The sequence below is a fragment of the Gallinula chloropus genome, assembly GCF_964237585.1.
Source record: "Gallinula chloropus genome assembly, chromosome: 8".
NCBI lineage: Eukaryota > Metazoa > Chordata > Aves > Gruiformes > Rallidae > Gallinula > Gallinula chloropus.
Genome location: NC_140093.1, coordinates 7,817,964 through 7,844,053, shown reverse-complemented (window position 1 = coordinate 7,844,053; position 26,090 = coordinate 7,817,964). Strand labels below are relative to the sequence as shown.

General features: G+C 41.1%; 1 protein-coding gene across 1 annotated transcript in view; it reads left to right on the top strand.

The window, feature by feature from the left end:
- Positions 1 to 26,090, top strand: part of SLC9A9 (solute carrier family 9 member A9) — a gene marked incomplete at both ends in the record, with an annotated part of 187,907 nt that overhangs the window by 5,393 nt on the left and 156,424 nt on the right. The window contains 3 exons of the mRNA XM_084267390.1: positions 3,242 to 3,444; positions 6,561 to 6,638; positions 7,242 to 7,318. Coding sequence (XP_084123516.1) covers positions 3,242 to 3,444; positions 6,561 to 6,638; positions 7,242 to 7,318 — 358 coding nt within the window. The remainder of the gene's footprint in view (positions 1 to 3,241; positions 3,445 to 6,560; positions 6,639 to 7,241; positions 7,319 to 26,090) is intronic.

Genomic DNA, 26,090 nt, shown 5'->3' with positions numbered 1-26,090 from the left:
CTTTTTCTGCCACAAAACACTGATTGCAAGGAAATTAGAAATTACTAGTCTTTTTTCATAGTAAATACACCCAAATGATATTTGTCAATTATTTTTTCCTCTTTCAATGAACTGTAAAGAATGTTTCAGAAGATACATTACAAAAGCATGGCTTCAGTTTGGAAAGGGAACTAGTGGAAAGTAGTTTATACATCTATTTAAAAATTACTTATTTCTATTAGAATATGATCTGTGCTGCTGAATTCTGTTATGAAAGAAATGCTACATAATGATTTTAAGCACAAAATGCTTTCCATAAATTATATACCTGCTAAAATATTAAATACATGCTTCCTGGATATTTAATTCACTGGGGGTTTTATATAGCGTCTTTGGCACATTTATTATCACTGAAGTAAGACTACAATCCCATCACTTATATTGACTCTTGCAATATAGTGTAGTGATAGCAATTGTCTTGTCTGAACCTTCCCTAGAGCATTTGAGAGTATTCTGAATCAACCCATCATTATGGATCCCATCCACATTGTGCTTAAATTTAATACATTCTAGAATTTCCTTGAGAGCTACAAGGACCTCAAAGCCCTGAGAATATTGATTGGTATAATCTTCTCTAATGTAATTTCTCCAATACATGCATGCTGTTGTATACTCACCATATCCTTGTCCTTTTATTAGCATTACATTATTTGTGTGGCTCTGTACATTACCTGGAGCTGGACTCCCTCAGAGGATAAGATCTAAAGCTGGTAGAAGAAAACACAACTGTCAATCTTGTATTCTAGCTGTAAATCTCAGTCTTTATTTCTCTACAGCTACTGTGATCACATTTTTAAAATATTTCTTTTCTGAAAATGGGTTTATTTACACTCAAGAGCTCTCTTGCAGAATTAGGATCTACAGTATTTGCATTTTTTTCCATTCCAGATATTTCCTGCATATACAGTTTGAGGCTACAGCTGAAGATAAAAATATCAGACATAATTTGGTTCAAAGATATGCTGGATTAGCCAATATAACGCACATAATAGGGATGTCAGAATGTTGTACGTTGCCTGGCTGTACAATAGAGATGGTAAAGGCAATGGCAGTCAGTCTCCACCGTTCTCCCTTGAGCAGTCCTATGTTGCCATGCTGAAAGTTATGTGTACAAGCCATATAAACAGTTGAGCTTCAAAGACTAAATAAATCAGAATAAGAGCTGTGAATAGTGGGATTTACACTCTTATTTTTAAAATCACTCCCATGGTTTTAGCTCTTCATTCCTGATTTTTGACCTCAGTTAAAAATCTGGCTCCTGGAAGTCTTGTCTTCTGTATGCAGCAAGATGCATATATGCATATATGAGCATGATGCTCATAACAGGAAAAAAGCTTGTAGGAAAAAAAATTACATCCTAACGACATAATTTTGGAAGACACAGTGTCAAGGTCTAAGTAAAACTGTCCAGTAAAAGGCTTGTTAACATGACAGATACTGTAATCAAACAGGTAAATGTCAGAAACCAGGAAAACCAGCAAGACAAGAAGTTGGGCAAGCACAGAATAATGATGTCTGGATAAGATAATTAGAGATATACAGGGAAATCTGATATACAGAGAGAATGTAACAAAAAGCAAAAGGAAAGAGTAGGCAACGGGATGGGTGAATGAACAGGTTGTAATGGCACAGTCATTGAACCCAGCACATTTTTCTCCCAACTGTTCAAAACCTCTTTCATCTTGTGACCTGAAACTGGTTCTAGCAAACTGTGTTGCCAGATAAACCTGTTCCTGGCAGTTATCTTCTGTGGACATCTGCAAAATATTTCTGTTACCTGAGCCAATTAAGTCGATGCCATACTTGGTAACAGAAGTGCAACAGAGGCTGTAGTTTAAAACAAGTGACAGGCAGAAAACTGATAAAGTAAAAAATAAAAGTTTTCTATCCAGAGAATGAGATGGAAACATAAAGTCTTATCCAACCATCAAGTGAAGTTGAGTTTTTAATGTATTTGAAATTGAATTTGAAAATTAAATATGTGGTTCTTCTAGAGGAAATGTAATAAAAATAAGATGAAATTCCCAAGTATTTTAACTAATTTACGGTTTTCTGGGCCTGACTCATGATTTTGGACACCTGGAGCTGGCCACTATAGAAATCACATTTCGTAGAACCACACGCCTTCCCTTTTTCATATGTGTTTCCCCCTAAAATTTTGAGGTAATTATGTCTTTTGACACAGCTACATTTATCATCTGAGTCATTGCACAAATGTTGTATAATTTAAAATAGTGGCCTTGGGATTTTCTACTGCTCATCTGAATCCTCTACCAACTAAAGAATCCAGCCATACTGAATGACAGATACAAAACAAGCCCCAGTGTGCGTGCCTGCTGAACAAGCACTGCAGCATCAATCCAGGAAGCCACAAACTTCCCTTACATGTATGCTAGGAAGCTGCAGTTCAGAGTCCGTTGCAGAATGAACACTTTTATCACCATGGCATCTGATTACTGGATAAAACTTTTACTTTTCAGATATTTATCAATTCTTTCCTGTAATTTAATTTATTTCATATCTTTCATTAGTAAGGATATCTAGATCTTTAGATGTCTTCCATCAATATTTACTCCAAGTATACTTAGCATCCTCTCTGTTAAATGTCTGTCTCAGATGACAGTTACAAACTGTAGCTAATTCAATAAATTAATCCCAGTCTTAATCTTCCTTCTTCCTGGTTATATGTTCACATCTTTATACAGTGTCAAAAATACATTCAGTCTTCTACAGAGAGTAGAATGTGCCTGAGGACACTGTGTCAGACCTTTGGCCTCATGAATGAAGTACCTAAAATCGCCAGAAGCACAGCTGATGTTATGTACCCAGTACAGCACTTTTGTTAGGCAGGCATCCTCCTTCTCTAAATTTCTGTTGAAAATGCAGTGTTTGAGCAACTCAGTTGATAATTATGTCAGAATGATTCCAGCAACTAGATCACAAAAATAGGAGTACAAGTGAGCATATGTCAAACCAACAACAATACAGTAATGAAATGACCATTCCTGAAGAATAATTTACAGTCGTCCATGAAGCATGAAGTGTTAAGTGAGGTTGATGTCTGTGAAGGTGGAAACACTGAGAAGCTGGTGTCCTAGCTTTAAAAGAGCTCAGTTTTCTCCAAATCAGTACCTGTGTACCATTAGATACATAGGAGTACCTGAATGTCTTTGGCTTTGTTGTTTGTTTTTTTACTCCCCAGGCCTCGTGATGGGATTAATTATACGATACGCAACAAAAGCAGCAGATGTTGGAAGTGGAATCGTTTACGAATGTGAAAAGTTGGAGTCTGGGCCAACCACTCTGCTTATTAATATAACTAATCAGGTCTATGAATATCAATACAAAAGAGAGATCAGCCACCACAATGTCAATGGTCACCAGGGCAATGCAATGCTTCAAAAGGTAAACCCTATCTTCTTTTTTTTGTTCTAAACTACATAAGATATTTTATTCACACCCTTGACAGAGGAAAACAAGTTCCAAGCTCAAATGTGACAGAGAGAGAGGCTATTCTGAATATAAAGTGAGAAGGGTAAATGAGAATCGTAGAATCATAGAATGGCATGGGTTGGAAGGGACCCCAAGGATCATAGAGCTCCAACCCCCCTGCCACAGGCAGGGCCACCAACCTCAGGCCTGGATCTACACAAGGTTTCCCAGGAAGGGTAAATGAGAAGGTGAGAAGGGTAAAGGAAACAGGGTGATAGAAGGCTGACCATTATTCAGCATACAATTGGCTATACGCTTGCAGAATTGCTGCTTGAAATCTTTTTGATGACAGTCCCACCTCCTGCAGACACTGAGTTCACTTGCAGATGAAGATGTTACCTTGGATTCATCACCACAAAAACTATAAACCCCACTGATATCTTTATGTGTCCTCTGATTTAAAAGTGACTTGCGTAATGCAAGAGAGGTTTACCTCCAGTATACAGCAGAAGTAGCTACAAACTCTAAACATTTTACAAAATATATACTTGTAAAAACATGTAAACTTTCATAGATAAATGGGGTTTTTAAATAACAATTAAATACATTACAGTGTTTTCATACATCCATTCATTATCACAGCGTTTCTCAGCAGGGATTTCACTGGTTATCCCCAAGCTGGGGGGAAAGCTGTTGTGCAATTCAGGCTGGATGCAAAAAGGGAAGTGTGGGAGGAAGTTTACACAGTCTTTTATGATGACATGGCCTTTTCTGTTTTCCAGTATAGAACAATTAAAATATATTTCTCTGTTAGTGTATTCTTCCCCCCATCCTTGCAATATTTACCCCTTGTAATGCTCACTTTCTTAAAAAATGGCAGCAATTTAAAGAACTCATAAGTGCAAAGAGACTTTTTAAAACCTGGATTTAATGCTCAAAGATATCATATACTCACATGAAACTTCTAAGCCCTTACCAGGTTTTTTTTTTACAATATTACTAATATTTTGCTTTTTCCCAACTATTATTGTTTATCTAGCACCGTAATACATGCTTCTGTAGCATGTAACATAGAATGTACACTGGGGATCTCAGCAGAATTAGAATTTAACCATCTGCTCAAATTCCTTGCTGCTGATTTAGCACCATTGTGTGCCTGTCTGTTATTATTGCCAGTCTCTTGCCAACCTCAGGAATAAGTAGACTGTCAAGGACTGTCAGAGCTGTGGTGGGTGGGGACAGGAAAAGGCTGCAGCAGCCAGACTAGTCAGATTTTGCTGAATCTTCATCCCTTTTCCTGCTAGTTGGTTGCAAGAGGTTTGCCTTAGTCAAAGCGTGTGTTTAGTTTCCAAGGCGGATGTACTAATCCATTACAATTACCCATCTTCTTCAAACTACTCAAGTGGATTTGTGTTATGAGAAAGGAGGAGCCCTGACTCACAGAGAAGACTATTGCCTTCATGTGGGATTGCCCAATCCTGTTTCCATACTCTCACTTTGCTGGAAGTTTCCTAGAAGTCTCAGCTGTGCATTGTGCATTTCTCTGCATTAGTGGAGGGGACTCAGCATGCCTGGAACTTCACCCCTTTTTCCTCTACAATTATCTGACAAATGCCCTCCTAAAAGTACCCCAAAATACCCAACCACAAAAAAGGAAAGAAGGAGGAATTCAACAGCTCTTAGGAGAGAGCAGCAGTGCCTGGCAGCCTTTCTGACTGGCAAAAGCACTAATGTAAAAACCAGAAAACATGATCACTCCACACTGTTTTCTGTACAACTGTAATTCACTTTTGACTCTCTACGATAGTTTCCTAAGTGTATTTGTCAGAAAGAACAGCCTGTGCCATGACTTGGAAATGCAATATCCTTTAGAACATGGTTTTCAATAATAAAATATGCCATCAGGATTTCTGATACCTGTGGAAAAAAAAAAAATTAACGTTTGGTGAACTAATTCCAAAAGTAACATTTGAGGTTGTTAGTTCCTTTTTCTATCATGCTTTCAATGAAGTTACCAGCATAGCTGAAATTGGTGGCATGGTACTTGCCAGATACTTTTCAACTTCACAATTCAAAGCAGAATGGGAAAAAGGCTGAGCTCTCACTTCCTGTTTATCAAATCAAGCTGTATATTAGTAAGCAGACAGAAGTAATTTTGCTGGCAGGTCTTACTCTTTTGAAGCTAAATAATTTATTTAGAATACTGTAGCCTTAAAATACCACTTTATCTGAACAAAAGAGCTGCAAGCCTTTGGGAGAGTTACATCCTGTCTCTTAAAAGTATTGGTATCGTATAACCTGCTGACAGAGGCATATTAAAATACTTTTTTCTCTGACAATGATGTGATCTTAAACAGGAATCTGATGTACTGGAAGCTACTTGTAGTGAAGTGCAGTGACCAAACACTGTCTTCAGTCTCTCTGTGCCTGAAGTTGAAAGCAAATATGAACAGTGCACTGACAACAGCTGGAATAAGGATTTTTTGCCTTGCCTAACATCATCCTCATTCTAGCATTACTTTAAAAGTTTAATGAGTATTTTATAAACTGTTTCTGGCTGTTTTAGAAACAAAAATATATGTTTCAGATGAATAGGGCTGGCATTACACAGGCGTTTGAGCGTAACAAACTGCCTAAGAGAGGCTGAAGTGTCAGCTGCCATGCTTAAATGGGTACGTTCCAAAGGAAACAGCACGGTGATTTTGGTGGTGTAGGCCTTTTGTGTCATCATCATTCTGTACGTGGGGAATGGGGATACCACACTGATCAAGTGTTGTTCCTGAAACTGAACGGAAAGTCCATGTGTGAACAGGGAATTAAGCCATGGGGCTGTCAGGTTGGATGTCTGGTAGTGCAGATGCTACCACAGGTAACACAGCCTTCTTTAAGGACTGCTTCTCAAGTGATGTTCTACATACACAAGCAGTAAGGAACTACACATTACTCCTTGAAAAAAAGCAACTTATTCTGGCCTGCAGACCTTGGAGCTGATAAGATTAATCCTGATAAGAAGTTACAATTAAAACCTGTCCTATTAAATTGAATGCTATTTTATTTGTCCTTACCCTCTCTTTTGTCTTTTCTGGCAGATGACATTTGATCCTTCTATCTTCTTCAATATTTTGCTGCCACCCATTATATTTCATGCTGGATATAGTTTAAAGAAGGTATGTGTCTCTTTCTTATGCTACAAAAGTGACTGAATATGGTCACTACTTCGTAGATCCAACAGGCCAGTGACAGAAAACAGTTAACAACTGTATTGCATGGGAAGAATTGGAAAGAAAATGAAAGATCCATGGACCCCATCCTTCTCCTTTTCTGCATCCATGCAAAGATGTGATTGTGTGGTTTATGACACTTGGGCCTTCCTGTTTTCAGCAGAGATCACTTTGCATCTGGTGGCACTGTATGCAGGCAGCAACCTGTCTGTGTTTTATATACTACATGATTGGGGCTTACTTTGTTCAAGGGATGGGTTATGATACTGTTTCCATCAGATACTTTCATTGTGAAGTTCTGTTACAATCCTGAAGCATTTGTCTGGATACATAAAAGAGGGAATTTCAGTAGCATTCCACCAGGCAAAAAAATGAATCATCTTAAATTGTATTTTCCAAAATAACTGATGTAGCCTATACTGTTTCATCTTACATTTGAGAGAGGGTCTGTAACAAATGACATTTCTAGATGCAATGTTTCACCTTAGTCTGAATGCTCGTTCATCCACAGTATTACAAAGGACTTTTCTTTCAAACTTTCCTCCCCAGAGACATTTTTTTCGTAACTTGGGATCGATTTTAACCTACGCCTTTTTGGGAACAGCCATCTCCTGCATTGTCATAGGGTAAGTGAATGCTTTATGCTATTACTGCTGAAGTCATTATTAGTGCAAGTACTTTTGCAATTATAAACTGAAATGCAAAAAGAATTGCAAACCCTGCATGGTCAATATGTTTCACAACTTGTGTAACACAAAGTAATTCCTATTCAAGGAACACTGAGGTGGAAAAGGCAAAACTCTTGCATATTAAGAACTGTCTGGGGCATTCAGGAAATTGTGTCCTTCATTTCTGGTCTGTGACTGATGCAAGCATGAACTGCTTTCTGCAACCCTGTAGCTTTAGCCATCTGTCCTGAGAAATAGAACCATTATCTCAATTGAAATTCCATTCCCTCTCCTAGAGAAGAGCAGATCTCTAACAGAAAAGGAAGGACTTTAAATCTCAAAAGGGGAGAGGAACAGGTGCCCAGTGGCATATATGTGCAGTAACTGGAGTAATTTCAAAGGCTGAAAGAAACTTTTTAGTTGAAGATCACATGAATTTAGCCTGGATGAGACAAAGTGGCTTTTGCAGAAAAAGAGAAAGGGAAAAAAAGCAGAAGGGCAGAAAATCCTGTTTTATTTCTGTACCTCCTTAGTGGAGAGTTTCTTTTTTTTTTTTTCAAAATTTACTTGTAAAGATTTGCTAGTCAGAAATTAATTATGTATTTCCAGGCTGGCATGATGTGAAACTTTGGGGGTTCTGTTTGGTTAGCTCAATCAAAATTAAACGAACCATTTAAAAATCCTTTTGGATCTGAGAGGTGCAAGCATCTCACAATGTGTATGAATACAACACAGACACTTCAGCTCTCGTGCTGGGAACATTCCTGACACAGGTGAAAACGAATGACCAGAGTTGGATTCTACAGTGAATGGTTATCAGTGCCTGCACAGACACTTAACTGAGAAAAGCAATGCACTGTTCACAGTTTAACTTCAGCATCATTAAACATCCCATCTAACATTTCTGTGCTAGGGGTGGTGAGCTAGCTGGGTCTGTGGTGGTGATGGAGCAGTGCTGCATGTGAGTGAGTAAGGATAGCTGAGAGGCCCTGATCTTGCTGGGATTGTGCAGAGTCAAAATGGGGAAGAGTCACAGAACTTTCTGGTGCTTCAGGTTTCAGACCCCATAGCATCTTGTGGGACTTGAGATCCTGGGCTGTAAGAATCTGAAATGTACCATTTAAATCTCTGCACGATACAGAAAGACTTATGGAAACACTTCAGGTTTTGTGAAGGGGCTTGTATTTGAAACTGGTCAATATTCTGTATCTATTAACAGAACTTTCAAATTATAGAAATGTTTTTTTTAATTTTTTCCCCTCTGTTTTTAATGGTCCTTCAAGTAAAAATGTGTGTGCTGCATCGGGGTATAAGCACCTTGCTGGCATTATTTTAAGATGGAACTTTCTCCTTTAATATAGTTTTGAAAATAGTAAAACATATGAAACACATAAAAGACCAATAACTGAGAGTTCAATTCTTTAAAACTGTTCTTTTATGAGTATGTCATCATATCTGTCTCAACATCCTAGATTCCTAATAATCAAGTAGCTTGGCAAGCATAATATAACTGAGGTATTAAATTTTCTGTAAGCTATGGTCACTCCAAACATGAAATTTTAAACTCCACAATTAAAAACAGCATTCAAAGAATAATGACTTTCTGTGCTGAAATACAAAGGATTATGAGCTCTCTATGTGGCTGTTTCCCCTTCATGTAAGAAAAACTGCTGAACATCTATGGACTAAGGAGAAAGGACACCTTCGATTTCAGACAAGCTGTAACTCCAGGAGAGAGTGTACCATGTGTCTCACTTATTAGAGAAGAAAAGCTTCATCTTGCTTTTCTCCATGAAATTTTGCTTTTCTTGGGAAATGGCACCTTTCCTGTTGCTTGCTCTCATCAGGAGAAAATTGTGAGAAAGCAAGCTCTGGGTTTTGGGGGATCCTTCTTAACGAGAACAGGCATGGAGTTTTAAAGACACAGAATATACAGGATTCCACAAAATGACACAGTCAAACAATCAGAACAATTTCCTGCCTATTTGCTTGATGTCCCTATATTTAAACTTGTATTCATTTCTTTGTGAGGCTCTACAGCTTCTGATATAGCTCCAAAAGCACCTATCCACATGGAAGAGAAACATCAGTATGACAGCATTGTCACTTGGGGGGGTGAATGCCTGCTCATAGATCCATGAAGATCACAGCTTGGACAGCTACACCACTCATTTCTCCCCCAGCCTTATTTCCAGTAATACACACCTCCATGTGACCCCAGCTCTTGGAGCTGCTTTTCATACTTACTTATATGGCAAATAACACCTCTAAGGTGGGAATTACAAATTCAATAGAAAATCTACATCCTGATAACAATTTGAGCTGAATGCTGACACGTTAATGACGTAGGAGGGGTTCTGGATCTCATTAGGACTGTTCCTGTGCTTCCTCTCACTTCTCTTGGCCATTGAACATTGTTGTCCTGTGAACCAATTGCCAATAGATCTGTGAGACTGCAGAAAAGCAGTAGGGCTGTCCAGCCCAGTGATGCATTTGGTTTATGAGCTTTGATGTGTTACTGCCCTCTGTAAAACGGAAAATGCCACAGCAGCTGTGATAAGCTTGTTAAAAGAAACATAATATATTGAGTTTAGCCTAAATTCCAAATCCTGTCATTCATGTACCCATGCTATTTTATCTAAAGTGGGATAAATGCAGATAGAACATACTGTAGAATGTTCAAGCCCATATTCAAGGGTAAAGATCCAAAGGAAACCCTAAGGTAAAGAAGTAAACACTGAGCAGCACTGGGCCTTGTACCATGTTCCATACAAAACCACAACCCCCTCTGAAATCACTGCACAGAAGCAGTAATACATTCAGAACAGGACTTACATGAATGGGAAGCATGTTCACATAAGGTATGTGCATGGGTAAGAATGAGATAATGAGTGCACGAAGAAAGATGATACAAAAACTTGACTACAGGGAACTACAAATAAGTCCTAAAAGAAAAACCTGTCCTAAGAGAGAAGGGATGAAGGGAGAAGGGATGTAGTTGTTCCAAAAGACAGGACAGTATTTCTAGATTGCATTGCTGCAGACAAATACTTTGTGCATAGCTATAACTAAACATTCACTTGTTTTATTACCCCTGCACATCACATATACATATACATGTACAGTACATCAATACATGAGCTGAGACTGTGTATCTGCAGCATTGGGATTGTGCTCTCCTGCCCACTTGAGTCGCAAAGCACCCTGCCCTGAATTCCTCCCACAGGGTGTGCCGTGGTGGCAGGCTGCAGCCTGTAACAAAGAGCCACCAGATCTGTCTTTGTACACCAGAAGCAGCTGGGGAATATCATTAATAAAGAACATCATTTGGGTTGTTGCAAACTGAAAAAGCGAAGCTAAAAAGCTGCCAAGGAACACACGATACAGCAGTGCTTGTCTTCTCTTTGTAAGCTGAAGCATCACTGAGCTGATGCCCATGAAAACTGGGCTGAGGAAAAATTAAACAAATATCTGCCCCATTTGCTTTTTTCTATTGTTGTTGTTTAAATCTTTTAGAAAGAAGCATGGAAAAGGGCCTAACTTTAGCTTCTGCAAGGAGTATGTCTTCCTTTAGGTTTTATTTTTAATAAACCATGCTATCTGATGGGATGCATCTTCCAGGATTGATGCCTGTGCTAGATATTTTCAATTTTGATAATGGAAGAGTGCTCAAGTGTTTGGAAAAATCATGACACTATCTGATAGGTAATAGCCTATCAGAGCAACATATGAGTGGCAGGGGAAGCAGAAAGATTTGCATTTTTTTTTCCCCTGCTAAACCCATCTTGACTCTCTGAAGATCACACAGGGCCAAGGTGCCAGTGCACAGGAGCACTGACTTCATAAAACTGGCCTTATCTGTGATTTTCTATTCAGTTTCACTTGGGTTCTCTCGAATTGCAATGCCAAAACCACATTTGAGATATTCAGAATGCAGCTTATTTGCAGTCACTAACTCATATTTCTCCAGCCTGCCTAGTATGTTTGGCAAGGCCTGATTTTTCTGGAATTTAAAGCTCTCTGAGTGTGCAACTCAAATAACAAACATATTTTCAGACTTTTTAGGCCAAGTTTGATCTGACTTTGTGGCTGCAATAGGAATTTTGCTTGAATAAAGCTGGATAAAAAAAAATTGGGTTTGGATCAGAAAAAAGCAGAGTAATTGTAGTTTCTAGAGGGTGAAGTTATGAAATACAAACAGCTGATCATAGTGGGTTTTTGGAAGAGTCATTCCAAGATCATCATTGTTTTAAGGGGGAAGATGTAGGTGTTTATATTAGCTTCTCTGTTTGCATAGCCTGCTCTGGCTGGAGAGGTAGCACTTCTCCATGTTCCAGCTAGGGCCAAATTGGGTTATTTTACCCTGGTCCATTCCAGTACAAGTCTGTGAGCTCAGGATGCTTGCTTTATAATATGAACATCAAATTGTCTCACAAATCAGTACCAAAAAGTGAACTTTTAATTAAAAAAAAAAAAAAACAAAAACCAACTCAGAATCAAAATATTTCTTCTGTGCGTCTGTGTTTAACTGCAGTGACTAACAGTTTGGACAAAGAAGTCATCACAATTGTTTCTCTTAGGCAGTCAGGAATCTTTTCCTTTGCCATTCCTCACAATTCTACACATGAATATTCAAATGCTTGTTGCCTATGATCACTAAAAGCTGATACTGTAATAATATAATATAATATAATATAATATAATATAATATAATATAATATAATATAACGTAACATATTTTCTAAATTGCTTCTTCCAAAAACTGAATCTTAATTTTTTTTAAAATACCAAGAAATATCATTATGTGTATGTAGACACACATACACATATATAAATATAAATTTATAAGAGAGGTGGAAAGAAATATCAGGAAGTAGCAAATACCGTTCCAGATATTTCTAAGAAAAAAAAAGGCATGAGATTGGGTTTTCCATCATATCCTTTCTATGCAAATAGACATTTTTCCATTCATATGCCTGTGGTGTGGAGATTCCATCATCATGTGAAAATCTTTTTCTTCACTCTTAACTGCTCACTTTTACCAGCCCCTCTCTGTGCCTCCTGAAGGAGGATTGGCTGCATTCATACCAGTGTTGCTAAAAAGCAGTAGCAGCAGGAAATGTTCAACTTTTCTTTAAACAGACATGGGTATGATGCACCCTGACATACCTACACAAAGATTTAGTCCTCTTGTCAGTGTACCTCTAAAGACAAATTCCTTCCCCTGGCATACCATTTAAACACACCTCTTAGAATTTATCATTTTTAGCAATAAACAGTCTTAAACAAAAACTGACATGTGTGGGGGTGTGTGTGGTATATTCATTTCCTCCTGAAAAGCTAGCTTATTTTACAACTGTCTTCTTCTCAAGTAGCTTGCTCTGTCCCCTTAGCAACATGAGACAGGACTATTGATATCCTGATATATTGACACATCCTCAGTAGATGCCTGAGAATTTCAGCATCCAACAGTTTATGTTTACTGAGCACTGCATTATCCTGGGCATGGTTGGTTTGGTTTTTTTTTTCATTTTCATAGATATTTCAGTAGTTTGGTAAATGCTAAAGGATGTTTAATTAGGTTATGGGTGTATTCTATATTACTTTCTGACTGAAGCTTAATGGGTCTGCTGATGTGAAACAGTATTGAGTTTATAATCTGACTATTCTTTCTCATCTGAGAGCTGTGGATAGACTGTACAACTTGGAAACTGAACACTTGTAGCTATGTGCTTCAGCAGAGAAAAGCCAAATGCTGTTTGGCTTGACTCTACAGTACAGTGCTGTGGGAGTCTTCGGGGTTTTGGAAACTGTCTGCAAGGAAAAATGGGGCCAGGTTAAGGGTAACAAAAAATAGCTGCCACAGAGCTCTCCATAAACTGAGAAAATCTTTAGGAGGATTATCCACTGCTACACCACCTAAGCTGTTATCTTCCCACTTATTATTTTTGTATTAATTCAGAATTAATGTACAAGGAATTAAGTATTCTTTTCCTAAATAAAATACTGTTTTCTACTGCGTGTTCCCACCGAATGATGCAAAAGCCCCAACAAATCCATCTTTCCTTCACACGCCACCTGTAAATAGCAAATGCTTCACCTCCCCACAGGCAAGAATAAAAGCTTTAATTTTGGTACAAACAGAAACTGGTGAGGAGGAGTGTTAAAGTGTCTTGGTGCTGTAGAGATTAACTGAGGGAGAAAGAGGGAAAAATTATATATAGACCATTTGCCCTCCCCAGTGATAAAACGCCCTGAACATCAGATGTCTGGCTTCAGTAATTTCTATTAAGCTTTCAAAACCAGATATTCAGCCTGTGAGTGGAAACAGAGACAAAATCAGTAAACAGACATTGATTTGAAAGTAGGAGAACTTTTGTGAGACCATAGCACCTGTGATGGTACTCTTTTGTGGTTTGGGCTGGTTTTCACCTGGAACGTGGGTGTTTTCTTCCAGTCATGAGGCAGCACTGCACCACCTTTGCACTGACTTGAGGAAACTCAGCAGGCATGGTTTAGCTGAGAAATCAAGCTAAGTCCCTCCAGAGCTCATAAAGGACACAGCCTCACATGGAGTCCCAGCAGGGCAAAGAATTGGCTTGTTTAATTGTTAACATGCAGCTCAGTGCCCCAGTGCAGTAGCTTTGATTTTTTTGGTCATTCCAAATGTAAAATAATTCTGTTGCAGTCTGTGGAGTTGCAAACTGCAATGCACAGCTGCAGTTGCAAGGGGTGATTCCTGCTTAGCGCTTTTGTTCAAAGGTGTTTGGTGAATCTAAGATGGGCTAGTAAAGTATGAGTTTAGAGAAGCCTGAACATATGCACCCACTGTGACATCTGGGTGTAGAAATATTGCAAAGGGAGTAAAAAAGGGAAGAGACTTTCTCACAGGCAGAGAATTCTAGAAGTTCTAAGTTCTAAAGTAGTATAAAAAGCCTTTCATTTGCATGACTTGTCAACTTAGAGAAAATAGTGTTTCCCAGACCACCAACACCCACACAGAGCTGGAAGTTCTTCCAAGAGTACTTTGGTGCATTCAAGTGTGTGTGTTGCTGCAAGTTCAGTCAGAATTTGTAGCTATTTCGCAATAAACATCTGACACTGTTTACTGCAGCATAGCTGATCATGCAGAAAACACAGTTTTTCTTCTCATAAACAGATGTGGTGAACAGCAGGGTGTAATTATTTGTATCTTCCAGAAGAACCCCTCAGCATACTAAGGATATTAAAAGATTTGTTTTATAAGGAACACTAAAGGTGTGGGACTGCAGAGACAAACAGAACCTGAAATACCAGGAGACTCATCTAAAATCAAGTGGCTGTTTAATTTTATACTTGATATCCAGTAGGTTCTCCAGGAATCCAGAAAAAAACAAGCATGTACTCTTCTAAAAAACATGCAAATGGCATTTGTTGCAAAATAGGAAAATCACTTGAGTCCAGATATTTCCCGAGAAAAAAACCACATTGGAAGGGAGTGTTTGGGGTTTTCTTGGTTGGCTGTTTGAGGGAGGAGGTTACAAAGTTTCTTCCCAGTTGCTTTCAAAGTTCAAGTGTTTTAGTGCAGGCATGAATACTTTTGGATAGATCTCCTGATGTTTTCTTCCCTGATCTTCATGTATCCTTTAAGAACTGACACTCAGCATGGTCTCCAAAGTCTGCTCTCGCCTATTACTCCAGCTATAGACCACCCGTACATCTGTGCCACCCAGCTGCCTTGGCTGCAGCATCATTTGCAAGTCTCAGGTTTGCAAGACTACTCTCTGAGTCTCTATACAGGGAAAACGTCATTACAGAGCTGGTAAAATGGAAAATAACACATCACTTCTGGCCCCATGTCCTGACAGTCCACTGCCATTCTCAGCAAACCCTCTTCCCAGAACAATTCCAAGCTACAGAGGAGGTGAAAGCCAAAAAAGGAAGTGTACTGACTGGTGTATTTGATCTTCTTTCTGTCTCCTACAGATACTACTCCACACTGCATGAGAAACCTGCACACAAAGTGTGTGACTGAGAAAGATAGCCCTACTTCAGGCTACGTTATGTGTTGCTTTGAGCCATACGTAACTGCATGGCTTTGCTAGGTAGTAACCCATGTCACACTTCCTTCTGATTTGAGATGGGCAAGGACATGACCCCTATCAGATGCACAGGAATTCGTGAATTGTTTCCAAAGTGGTTTGAGCTGCTTCAGCGTGAAAGGGGTAACAAATTTGAAACAGAGAATGAAAATGCTATTCTACTTAAGTAGCATGGAGCTTCCTGCTCCTTTCAGTCTCTTCAAACTGACCCGTTTATTGCTAGACAGATAAAATGCTGACCAACATTTGGAGGTGTTCAGGCAGGAACTCATTGGTGTGCTTGATGTGGAGCAGAAAGGGAGAGGGTGACACAGATCTCCTACCTGCTGCCTTGAAAAATTCATAAGCCAACTCAGAAGAAGCGTTGTTCACCCACACTCCACCATTTTACATAACCCCCTTCTGAGCCAGTTGAACAAATAATATGCTTACATCTGATAAATGTTTTATGGAGCACAACTGCTATCAGTCTGAAATGTTTTGTAAATTTACCAGCTTTCATGATGGCTCTGGGATAGAGACTACACTCAGTGGAGACAGAACCTACAAAACCTGGTCTGATCAGTCAGATTCTCCATGGTGAGAGACAGATGACATTTAAATAATTTACAGAGCTTGTCTCCAGCTCCTGGCTGTTTCTAAGTATTTAGATGACAATGAACCACCTAAGGTATTTCCCTAGTCTTGGCCTTCCTCCTAATACTTCTGTCTGGGAAGAAGCTCCCTTACGTTTGACTCCATACTCCATGGAGTATGACTATTTTGACAAACTGCAGCAAGTTCAATGGATGGCCATGGCCACCAATATGGACAGGGGCTGAGCCATTTTCCCAGTAAGGAGAAGCTGAAGAAATTGAGCTTGTTTAGCCTAGAGAAGAGAGGCTTTGAGGGAAAGTTATCAAGAAGAGAAAGCCAGACTCTTTGCAGCAGTGTGTGCTAGGAGGACAAATTGAGAGACATAAATTGTCATTTAAAAAAGCTCTAACTTTGATAGAAGTTTTTCACCATGAGGGCAGACCAGCATTGGAACAGGTTGTGCAGAGATGCTGTGCACTCTCCCTCTTCAGAGGTTTTCAAGACCTAAGTGGCAAAAGCCCTGAGTACTCTGGCTTGATCTCATAGCTGACCCCGCTTTGAGTTGGAGTTGTTACTCTACCATTCCATGATGCTATAAATAACAGACCTTACAGCAGAACAGACTGCCCCTAGTCCATTTCTTTCTGACATTTTGTACTTTCAACTTTTCTAACACTTTTTCTTTTGAGTCCCCGTACCCAACAATTAACTCCCCGGGTAGTTTTTATTTCTCTTCACCTTTTTTTTTTCCTTTGGCAATATGGAGTCTGCAGTCAAAAAGTCTTACTGAAGAAAACTGACCAGGATTATTTCACTTCCTGCTGCAGCAAGGACTTTATGCGTGATGATGGCTTTTAAAATGCTAATTGGCCTCTGGTCACAGCCAGCTCCATACCTTAAAAAGGAAAAATCACTTTCATTTCTGTATAGACTGATTGGCCACTTGCTTGCTCTTTGTAGCATCCCCTCTCCCCAGCTAACCACCCTCTCTCCGAAGCTTAGCAGCAAGCAAAATTGAAATGTTAAAACATAACAATCTCCACTCGTTTTTTGATCTCTCCCGTATCGGGTGCTATGTGCTGTTTATGAGCATGCTGCAGATTTGGGAGCAGGATGATGTCACTGGTAAAAAATATTTTATCTGCAAAAAAAGGAACGAATAATAGTGAAACTCTGCAACAAGAACATAAGGTCATACATACACACTGACTGACCTAGATTCCGTACCACTGATGCCTCTTTGTAGCCCACTTAGGTTGTCTGAGAAAATTGCTGTTACTTAGACTTAAAATGCAAAACAAAATATTTTTTAACTGTTCACCTGCCTTTCACCCACCTTTACAACCCACTCCATGGTGAAAATAAGGCAAGACTCATTTTGCTGAGGAATGGGAATGTTCAGAGCTCTGTTCATCTATTTGATTTAATCCAGGTGAGACTGCACATGAAAACATAAGGTGTGTTCCCTGAGAGTAGCCTTTATTTATTTGATTCCAGGAGGGGAAAGGGCTGTGTATTCATGCAATCTCTATGGAACATAAGTGTCATAAAATGAGATTAGGAAAGCAGAGGAACCTATCTGATGTTGTTCAGTCCTCCTGCAAATCATGTTATCTGGTTTATGCAGTTGCCCTTCATTGTTCGTCAGGATACAGAGACATATTTTAGTTTCTCTCCCCACAGACAACACTGTGAGTGAGATTGCTTTTCACCAGTCTTTTGTCACAGTCGTCAAATAATTTAGGGTGGAAATGACCTCAGGTCCAATCCCCTGAGGAAAACAAGGGAGCAAGTTACTCTGAGCCTTGTTGGCTCCTTGTTGGAGCAGGTTACTCTGAGCCTTGTCTGGTCACGTTTTAAATGCATCTCAGTACTCATCTCTGAGGAACTGCATTAGTAACCAAGTGCCAGCTGGATGTCACACCAATGTTCACTACTTTTTGAGCCCAGCAGGAGAGAGGGCTTCCCACCCACAGGTCCTTCCATGGTGACTTAATTTAACCAGCTTTCAGTAATCTTCCTATTGGTGGGATGTCACCTGGCCTAAGCAGAAACCCCCAGTCTGTGCAATGCCGTAGCACTGCTACCTGGCTCGCCTGACTACTACAGAGAGCTTCTTGGCCAACGATGTTAAAATACCTTTCAAGTTCAGCCTGATTTCTAGGAAGTAGAACATCGTTTTTGCTTGAGATGTGCAAAATTACACCTGCTGACCAGTTAAGGGATATGACTGTTCACACAGTGTCAGCAGGAGGGCTGGGAGACGACTCTGAAGCCTCGGGCCCTGTCTAGTCACTGGGCTGTGCTTGCACCATTGACTGTGAGTATCTGGAAAGCGCTTTTTTCCCATCACCGCTTGGGTGGGTCAAAATTTGACGTGCAGTAGAAGAGGGAACGGCCCTTCAAAGAGCACTGCCAGAGCCAGGGGACCTACAGATGTGAGGATCTGGTTTCCCATCCAAATCACAATCCCGTTTCGCCATCATTCCGAAACAGCCCTCTGCTGAGGCCGAAAGGAAGGTTCCTGTTTAGTCCTGGTGTGTTCAGTGCAGCAGCCTCCCTCACGGTTTCAATAAGACTCTGACTGTCGAGACTGGCCCTGTGTTCAACACGCAGCACAGGCGGTTGTACCGCTTGTAAGCACTCTGCTCTCTTCACAAGACAGGCCAGCATTTCCTGCCGCTCGCGTCACAGAGGAGGAGAAAAACCCTCTCTCGACAACTATTAAATCTTGGACAGACCAAGGGAGGAAGGGCGGGAAACGGCGCGCAACGGTAGCGCCCAACTGCCCTGGGAATCGCGCAAGGGACGCGCGGGCCGGCTGCGCGGGGCGCCCTCGCTGGGCAGCGCCGGGGCCGGTTCCCGGCTCCCACCAGCAGGTGGCGGCCGCGCTCTGCCCGCGCCGCGCCCGGCGAGAGGCGCCCGCGCAGGCGGTGCTACCGCGAGGGAGCGCTTCGCCACGGGCCGCGCTCCAGCGGGGTGCCGGTGCCGCGGGGGCCCGGTGCCGACCCCGGCACCGGGCCCCCGCGGCACCGGCACCCCGCTGAAGAGCGGTCCCACGCGGAATCCCGCCCCAGGTGGCGAAAAGCAGGCTCAAGCTACACGTCAGAGCCTGGGTTCCCTCGGCACTCCCCGCCATCGCAGCGGGTGGGGGAGCTGCCGGGCTGATCCGGAGGCAGCGTCTCCGTGAGGGGTTTTTTTTGGGCGATGACAGAAAGGGGGGAAAAAAACCCGTCACATTTCGTTTTACCTGAATCAAAAGCTTTTTTTTTTTTCAAGTGCCCGGTGTGTGTTCAGAGCTCTGCGCTAGGGGAGCGGAGGGGGCACCTACCCACACGGTGGGCCTGGTTTGGGGACATCCAGGTTCGGGAATAGCTGGAGTGAGGCAGTGCCCCAGTTCCAAACTGGGAAGAGCCCGTGGCAGCGCTCTCATTTACTGTGTGACCGGAATAGCTGCCAACGTCAGCAGGAGCCAGGGCACTCTCTTTGCTTCTCTCCAGCTTTCAGCACCGGTTGCTGGGCTATACTACAAGTTGCAAACAAGTACCATCCTTCACACGTCAGTCTCCACACACAGATATACCCAAGGATCCGAGTAACACAGTAACTGAAACAATTCTAATGAGCTATTATTATAAAACTAGGGGTGTCCTGGATACGTGGATCGTGGATATGAAGGAGTCTTTTAACTCCAGTTGTTGTCCGGTGGGCCTGAATGTCAGAGCGTTAATGATCAGACCGATTCGCAAATGTTTTCACTTAGTTTTCTAAGTATGGACTTAGTTACTGACACAAAGATCTAAGGACACCACTAACCAAATTACATTAGTAATGGGAACACTTGCAGGACTGGAAGCGACTCAGAAGCCTGGATGAGTTGTTACAATGCCCTTCTAGTAGAAGGATAGACTGCAAAACCCATTACAGTTGCAACCTCTCACTGGCAAATTGCAGCCTCATTAGTAATCTTGGCAAGATGACGGGGGTTTTACATTACTGATCCTCTTGTTAGCCCCTCAAGTGTGTGACTGAAGCGCTCTTTCGGGAGCCGTTTGTGGAAGTGAATGTTGTAAATATATTTCCTTTATAGGCAAACAGATGCTCCTTGTCTTTGGGGCTATCAAACTGGTGCCTTCACAAATACACAACTCACTTAAAAATAAATGGGAAGAGAAAGTAGTAGTTAAACCTGCCAAAAAACAAGATCTAATGATAATTGTAAGCACATAAATTTTGTCATATTTTCCCAGTGAGCCAAGACACATAAAGTAACTTCCTCTCCCCACAAAACTGTCTCTTCAGTGGTGTGGATGTTCTAAATAATTCTTACATATGACAAGGATGATGTATATAATTATTTTTAAAATGGAAGACCAGATTAATCTACAATGCATATTAATCTGCAATGCATTAATATTACTGTAGAGCAGTATCAGTTGTTATCAGATGGTGCTTTTGGGGCTCCTGTTCATGCACTCCACTAATAGAAGAAATTAGGAATAGGTCTGCCCCAAGCGTCCCCAGGCAAGTCCCCTGTGTGTCCCTCCCAGCACAGCTGGCTGAAAGCGTGTCTGGAGCATGTAGTAAAGGAGCATTATTATCTCTTAACTGCCTCTGGGAGCTAAGAAGGGAGCAAGACTTTTTCCCTGCTGGTAGAGCAATTGAGTAGGAGGAAAAAAAGAGTAAAAAGAGGAACAAAGCTAGGATAACAAACCGATGTGCTGGTAGAGTAGCAAGGAGGGCATCAGCAGCCAATGATCAAAGCTCACTGTGAGGAAAGGGTACCTTTGGTTCCAGGGTTTGCCCTAAAAAAGGTGCCTGATAGTAAAATTTGTAAGGTTCAAATACACATCCGTGAGTTTTATGGTCTGACCAAGAGAAAACACAGCCTAATAGGACAGCTGGTGATGGTCACACAAGGTTCATAAACTATTTAGGTTTCATTCCTTCAGTGTATTCACTCTCATTCCTTAGCTGTCAGGTCATAGGCTTCCAGAGCGGGGAAGAGACAAACTGCCATTGGGTTCTAAAGGCAAAATTGTTCAATATAATATAAGGAAAAAAAAAAAAATTTCTCATGGATTCTTTAAACTAAATTGTCCTTTCCTCAGATTGACCTGGGGAAGCTGTGGAGCATCCAAGTAGGTTACGCCTACATCAGTAGAGCACATTGATAGCAGTTTAATACACCGCCCAATAACTGCCTGCAAACGCTTTGCGAACCACCACCGGTTCTACTAAAGCTTCTCAGATTATATTCCCCCTGATGAAAGACCAGTAGGAAGGTCTCCTCTGCTGAGGAGAAAAAAAACCCACACCATGAGGTAGGTTAGCCTGTCATGGGCTGTAAACAAGGCTCTGTAGGCACACTATTCAGAACTTTTTCTCCTCAGTGTTCTTCCCCTGCTCACTACACTGGCCCCTGGGAGACTTCTGCTTTGAAAGAATTAATTGTTCCAACTCTGCCTACATATCTCTTTTCAACAACAACTCACCCCATTGTGTTACAAGGACAAAACCCTTTGGTAACAGCCAGGACAGATGGCAGAAGCCAGGCAACACATTTCAGAGGTATGCCACACCTCTGCGTTATCAAACCTGGTTTTATTGACAAAGCTCATTATCTTTGATATTTTAATTCAAGTGCCACATTTGCGGATATTGTTGCTGTTCAAAAACCTCAGTCTCAATTGTTTTTAATACCTCATTATGAAGAAAAACAGGGAAACATGATCCAACTGCAAACTAAAAGCTGAACAATCCAAAGAATACAAACTATGTCATTTAATAAAAATTTGAGGACGGGTTTTTTTTTAACACGTGAGGGATGGAAACACTGCTGTGTTTTTCAGCCAATATCCTTGCTGGAATGCTCTTCTTTCCCTAGTGATACTATATAAGCCCCTATCTCAAGAGAATGTGTAACAGTGCAGTGCCAAGATGCTGTGCTGAGATATTTGCGCCTTCATACTTCCTTTTCTGCAGGCTTTCTGCCTCTGAAAAGACATCAGAGTTACTTCTCCTCTTTCTCTCACTCCTTTAATGTGTTTGATCATTATAGTCTAACCTATTCTTAATTTCCTCTCACCAGCCCATTTTGAAAGCCTCATGTATGATCTCCAGTTGATAAAATTGCCATTGGGATGCCCTTTCTCTTCCTTTAGCATTGATCGTCATCACTCATGAACAGATGCTGGGGAGGCAGATGATCTTTAAAATGTAGCAAGGAAGACTAAGAGGAGAGTGCCTGGAGGCAGATTCAACCACTTAGAAGCATGTAGTCACACACCGTGGTGTTAGCTTGCTTCGGGTAGGGAGGGGAGTGAGAGCTGAACATCAAAGGGCAACGGAAATATGAAATCCTTAGTGCTGTGATTCCTCCTTTCATCTGTGCTTTTTCTCCTGGCGAGGTGGTGCAGGCAGTTCTGCTTTCTACACCACCAAATAGATTCAAGGATCAGTGAATGTAAATGGAGCTCCTGGATCTGCTTTTTATCCTTTGGAAGTTCTAACACTCACTAAAATTAATTTGAGATTGAAAATATTTTGAATCAGCAAAAGCAGGTACACAAGCAGCCCTTTTAGGACAAACAGGACATGGGTATTCTTCAGGCTCAAGCTGCAACAGGATGGGAAAGAGAAGAAAAATCAAGAACAATCCCTCCTAGGGGACACCTGAGGCCAGGCCAGAGTTACATGCTGCATGGTAGCAACAGATTGACTTCTGGGCCACAAGCTTTGGTTTGGAATCCTGCCTGTCCTTTAGGTGCCACGTCTCATCCCAGCTGCAGTCAGCTGGAGTATTTGAAAAAGATAAGGCAAAGAAAATGTCCCAAATTCATACTTAGAGCCCCCTTTCTGGGTTTGTACTGGGAGATGGGAACACCTCAGAACCCAACTCATCTAACATTTTGCAAAGTAAAAGGGTACTGGAAGACAGTGATGGTACTTAGTCACATGCCCCAGAAAACAGAGACTGCTTCAAGTAAGGTTTGAACTCACTGAAGTGTCTGACTGCTGCCTGGGTAGGGTTTGGACAGCAGAGGGTGGCAAAGCATGGTTCACAGCGGACTGGAGGTGCTGGTGGGTGCTGGTGGTGCCCCCTCAGTGCCTTCGTGCAATTCAACGGGTATTTAGCATTCATTTCCAGTCGTGAGGCTTCCTCATCCATCATGTGGGATCAAGATTTATTCCCCAGTCCCCTGTTGCTAGCGCTATTGCTTAACTGCAGACAGCTCTGCTGCCCGCTCCTGCCCTGCCTTTCATAGTCTGGTTTTACTGTGCGCTCGGTTACCAGAAAACATACTGTCATCATCATTTCCTTGTACAGCCAAAATGTATGTTGGCTTCAGTAGGTGTTTGACAAGTGTGAGTAATTCTGTCCCATCTCTAACCCTGTCAGTGCTCCACACCACAGACCAGTGACTATTGTACAGGACAGATCGCTGTGAGAAAGGAAGGCTGCATGTGTGCATGTGTACAAAAACTGAAAAGGAACATGAGAAGTATAATACATAAGTTAACACAGCCAGAACTCTAAACCAAAGGAAGTAGAGTTCCTAAGGTCAATTTTAAAAGTTTTGTCAAGAAATTCCAGAGATACTTAGTAGCTTAATTCCTTGGAGCTGTACCAACAGGCAGCCCAAGCAGTTAATGTTTACTTATTTCTGAAGCAGTTCTGTGAATAGTCCTCAATTTTTTTCCCATCTGTGGTGGCCCAGCCTGATTTAAGAAAGACTCCTCTGATGTGATAGGAGCAGTATCTCATGAACTGTGGCTCAACCTATGGCACAAACTGCTGCTGGCAAGTATTTTGAGTAATCGATTGCCCATATGGGATTAAAGAAAAGAAAGATCTCTGCATTTTGCAGTTTATGGTGAAGTCTAAATACTCTGTAAAACTGAGTGTTAAACAAATTTGGCTACAGCTCCTCTATGATATCAATACCAAAAGTTCCCACAGTTCACAGTAGGCAATGCTCAGTGATGTAATACCAGTTAATTTACATCAGTGTCCTCCCAAGAAAGGAATGTTCTTCAGTCTTGCTCACTTAGGAATATAATCTTTCTCTGATATTTGAAGTGATTAAATGACCGAGTAGATCATGGAGGCACGGAAACTAGAGAAAGAAAAGAGCTATTAGACTCTATTGCTCATTATTCCATCCCTTAAAGGTTACTCTGCAGTGAATTCTTGAGTACTTAGTCCGGTATACATAAAAACATGGGAGCTTGGAAATAAAGGAGCGATTCTAGTGTGCAGAAACACCAGTCCTTTTCTCTCTGCTTTCACCCAGCTATAGGATGAAGCAGAGCGGTAATTGCTGCCATTATAGAGAACAACTCTATTTGCATTTCTACAGTGCTTCAGCTCTAGCTGTGAATGTCTAATCAGTCCTATTGCTGGAAAAATATTTTCCAGCCTCTTGTCAAATCTGTATCTGATTGCAGTGCATTACTACACAGCCACTTAACTCCACCCGTGTCCTGGCCCACATCAGGAGAGGGCTGGGGTGAGAGTTCTGAAGCCAATGCTGACATGTGTGAAACATAATACAGCACTGTTCAGTAAATATTCCTTTCACTTCTGACACTGCCCAGCATAACATGTGAGCATAGCCATGCTTCTAGAAGTACTGTAAAACTCTAATGCATGTATGAAGATGCCACCACACACTTTTGCATGAATGATGATATCTGCCCCATGTCCTTACTGGCTTTAGCCATAATAATTACATTGCATTTTTCTCACCCAGACATCCCCTGCGGTTTTTATTCTAGATTGTGTTCCTCACACCCTGTTCTACATGCTTTGTCAGAGTGATAAGCAGCATTGACTGCTACATTCTGATGCAAACCTCACTACACAATGCATCACACAGAAATTTACCCTGAATTTGCCTGAAGCTGCACCTGCTTTTCTAGCAATCAGTAGTGTTATTCTGGCTTTACAAACCCGGGAATTTAAGATCAGTTTAAGTTTAGTATGCACTTCTGAGGTCTTTGTTTCCCACACCCAGCACAGAAGGGTTGTAACCTGGCCAGGTGCAAGATCCCTGTAGGAATAGGAGGTGGCTGGACCAGCACAGAACTGTCACACTGTCAGACTGCTCATGTAAGCAAAGGACGTGCTCTAGGTGAGGACAGATCATGCAGTGCTCCTAAGCTCCATCTGTGCTTGATCCTTGATAGCCATGGCTCAGCTGAAGGAGCCCTAATGTACCACGTAAGGGCAAAATCCGTTGTCATAGACTTGGAGAAAGAAAACAAAAAGTGTAACTTGCAATGAAGTAATCAGCTTGCTCTTACAGGGGAACCTCAGTTTACTTTCCTCCGTTTTGTTATCAGTTAATTTATGTTAGTAATCACTGCACCTTACAAAGCACTGTATCATGTGGATTTGGTTTACTAAACGTTTGTACGATCCATCCTGCCTAGATGTTCGTGCCTAGAAAAGGGCACTGTTTCTCCAAGCACTTTAAATACTCAGAGAGCAATGAAATACACAAAACATGGTTAGGGTAGTGTCAAGTACTGACAGCGTGCCCAGCAAATAGCAATGTAAGTCCAAAGTCATTCATGCAGCTACTCTGCATTTGCACCTGACTGACAGGAATCAGTGCCTAGGAGCAATACTCAATCTGAGCAAGTGAAGAAAAGAAAGTACAACAGATTTTTAGTATAATTGTCAGCTGTCCAAATCCTGTACACTTGCCTTACTCGTATTTGTATTTAATTAGTTGTATAATTCACATGAATTAGGCAAAAACTATTTGTCCCCTGGTTTAGTGTTTTTATATCCACTGTCACTATATGAGAGCTGTTCCAAAGACAAAATCTTTTATACAAATATCTGTCTTTCTCATCATAACCATTTTTTCTTCATGTATTTACAAAGTAAACTTTCCATGTGAATGCAGCCAATACCTCACAACTGCATTTCCATTTAATCAATTTAATTATCATTCATTTGCCTCACCCAGGAAACATTTAAGGCAATTTTCCACTTCATCATTTCAACTAAAAGCTCCAGTAGAAGATTTAGACTGAAACCTCATCCTATAGAATGGGAA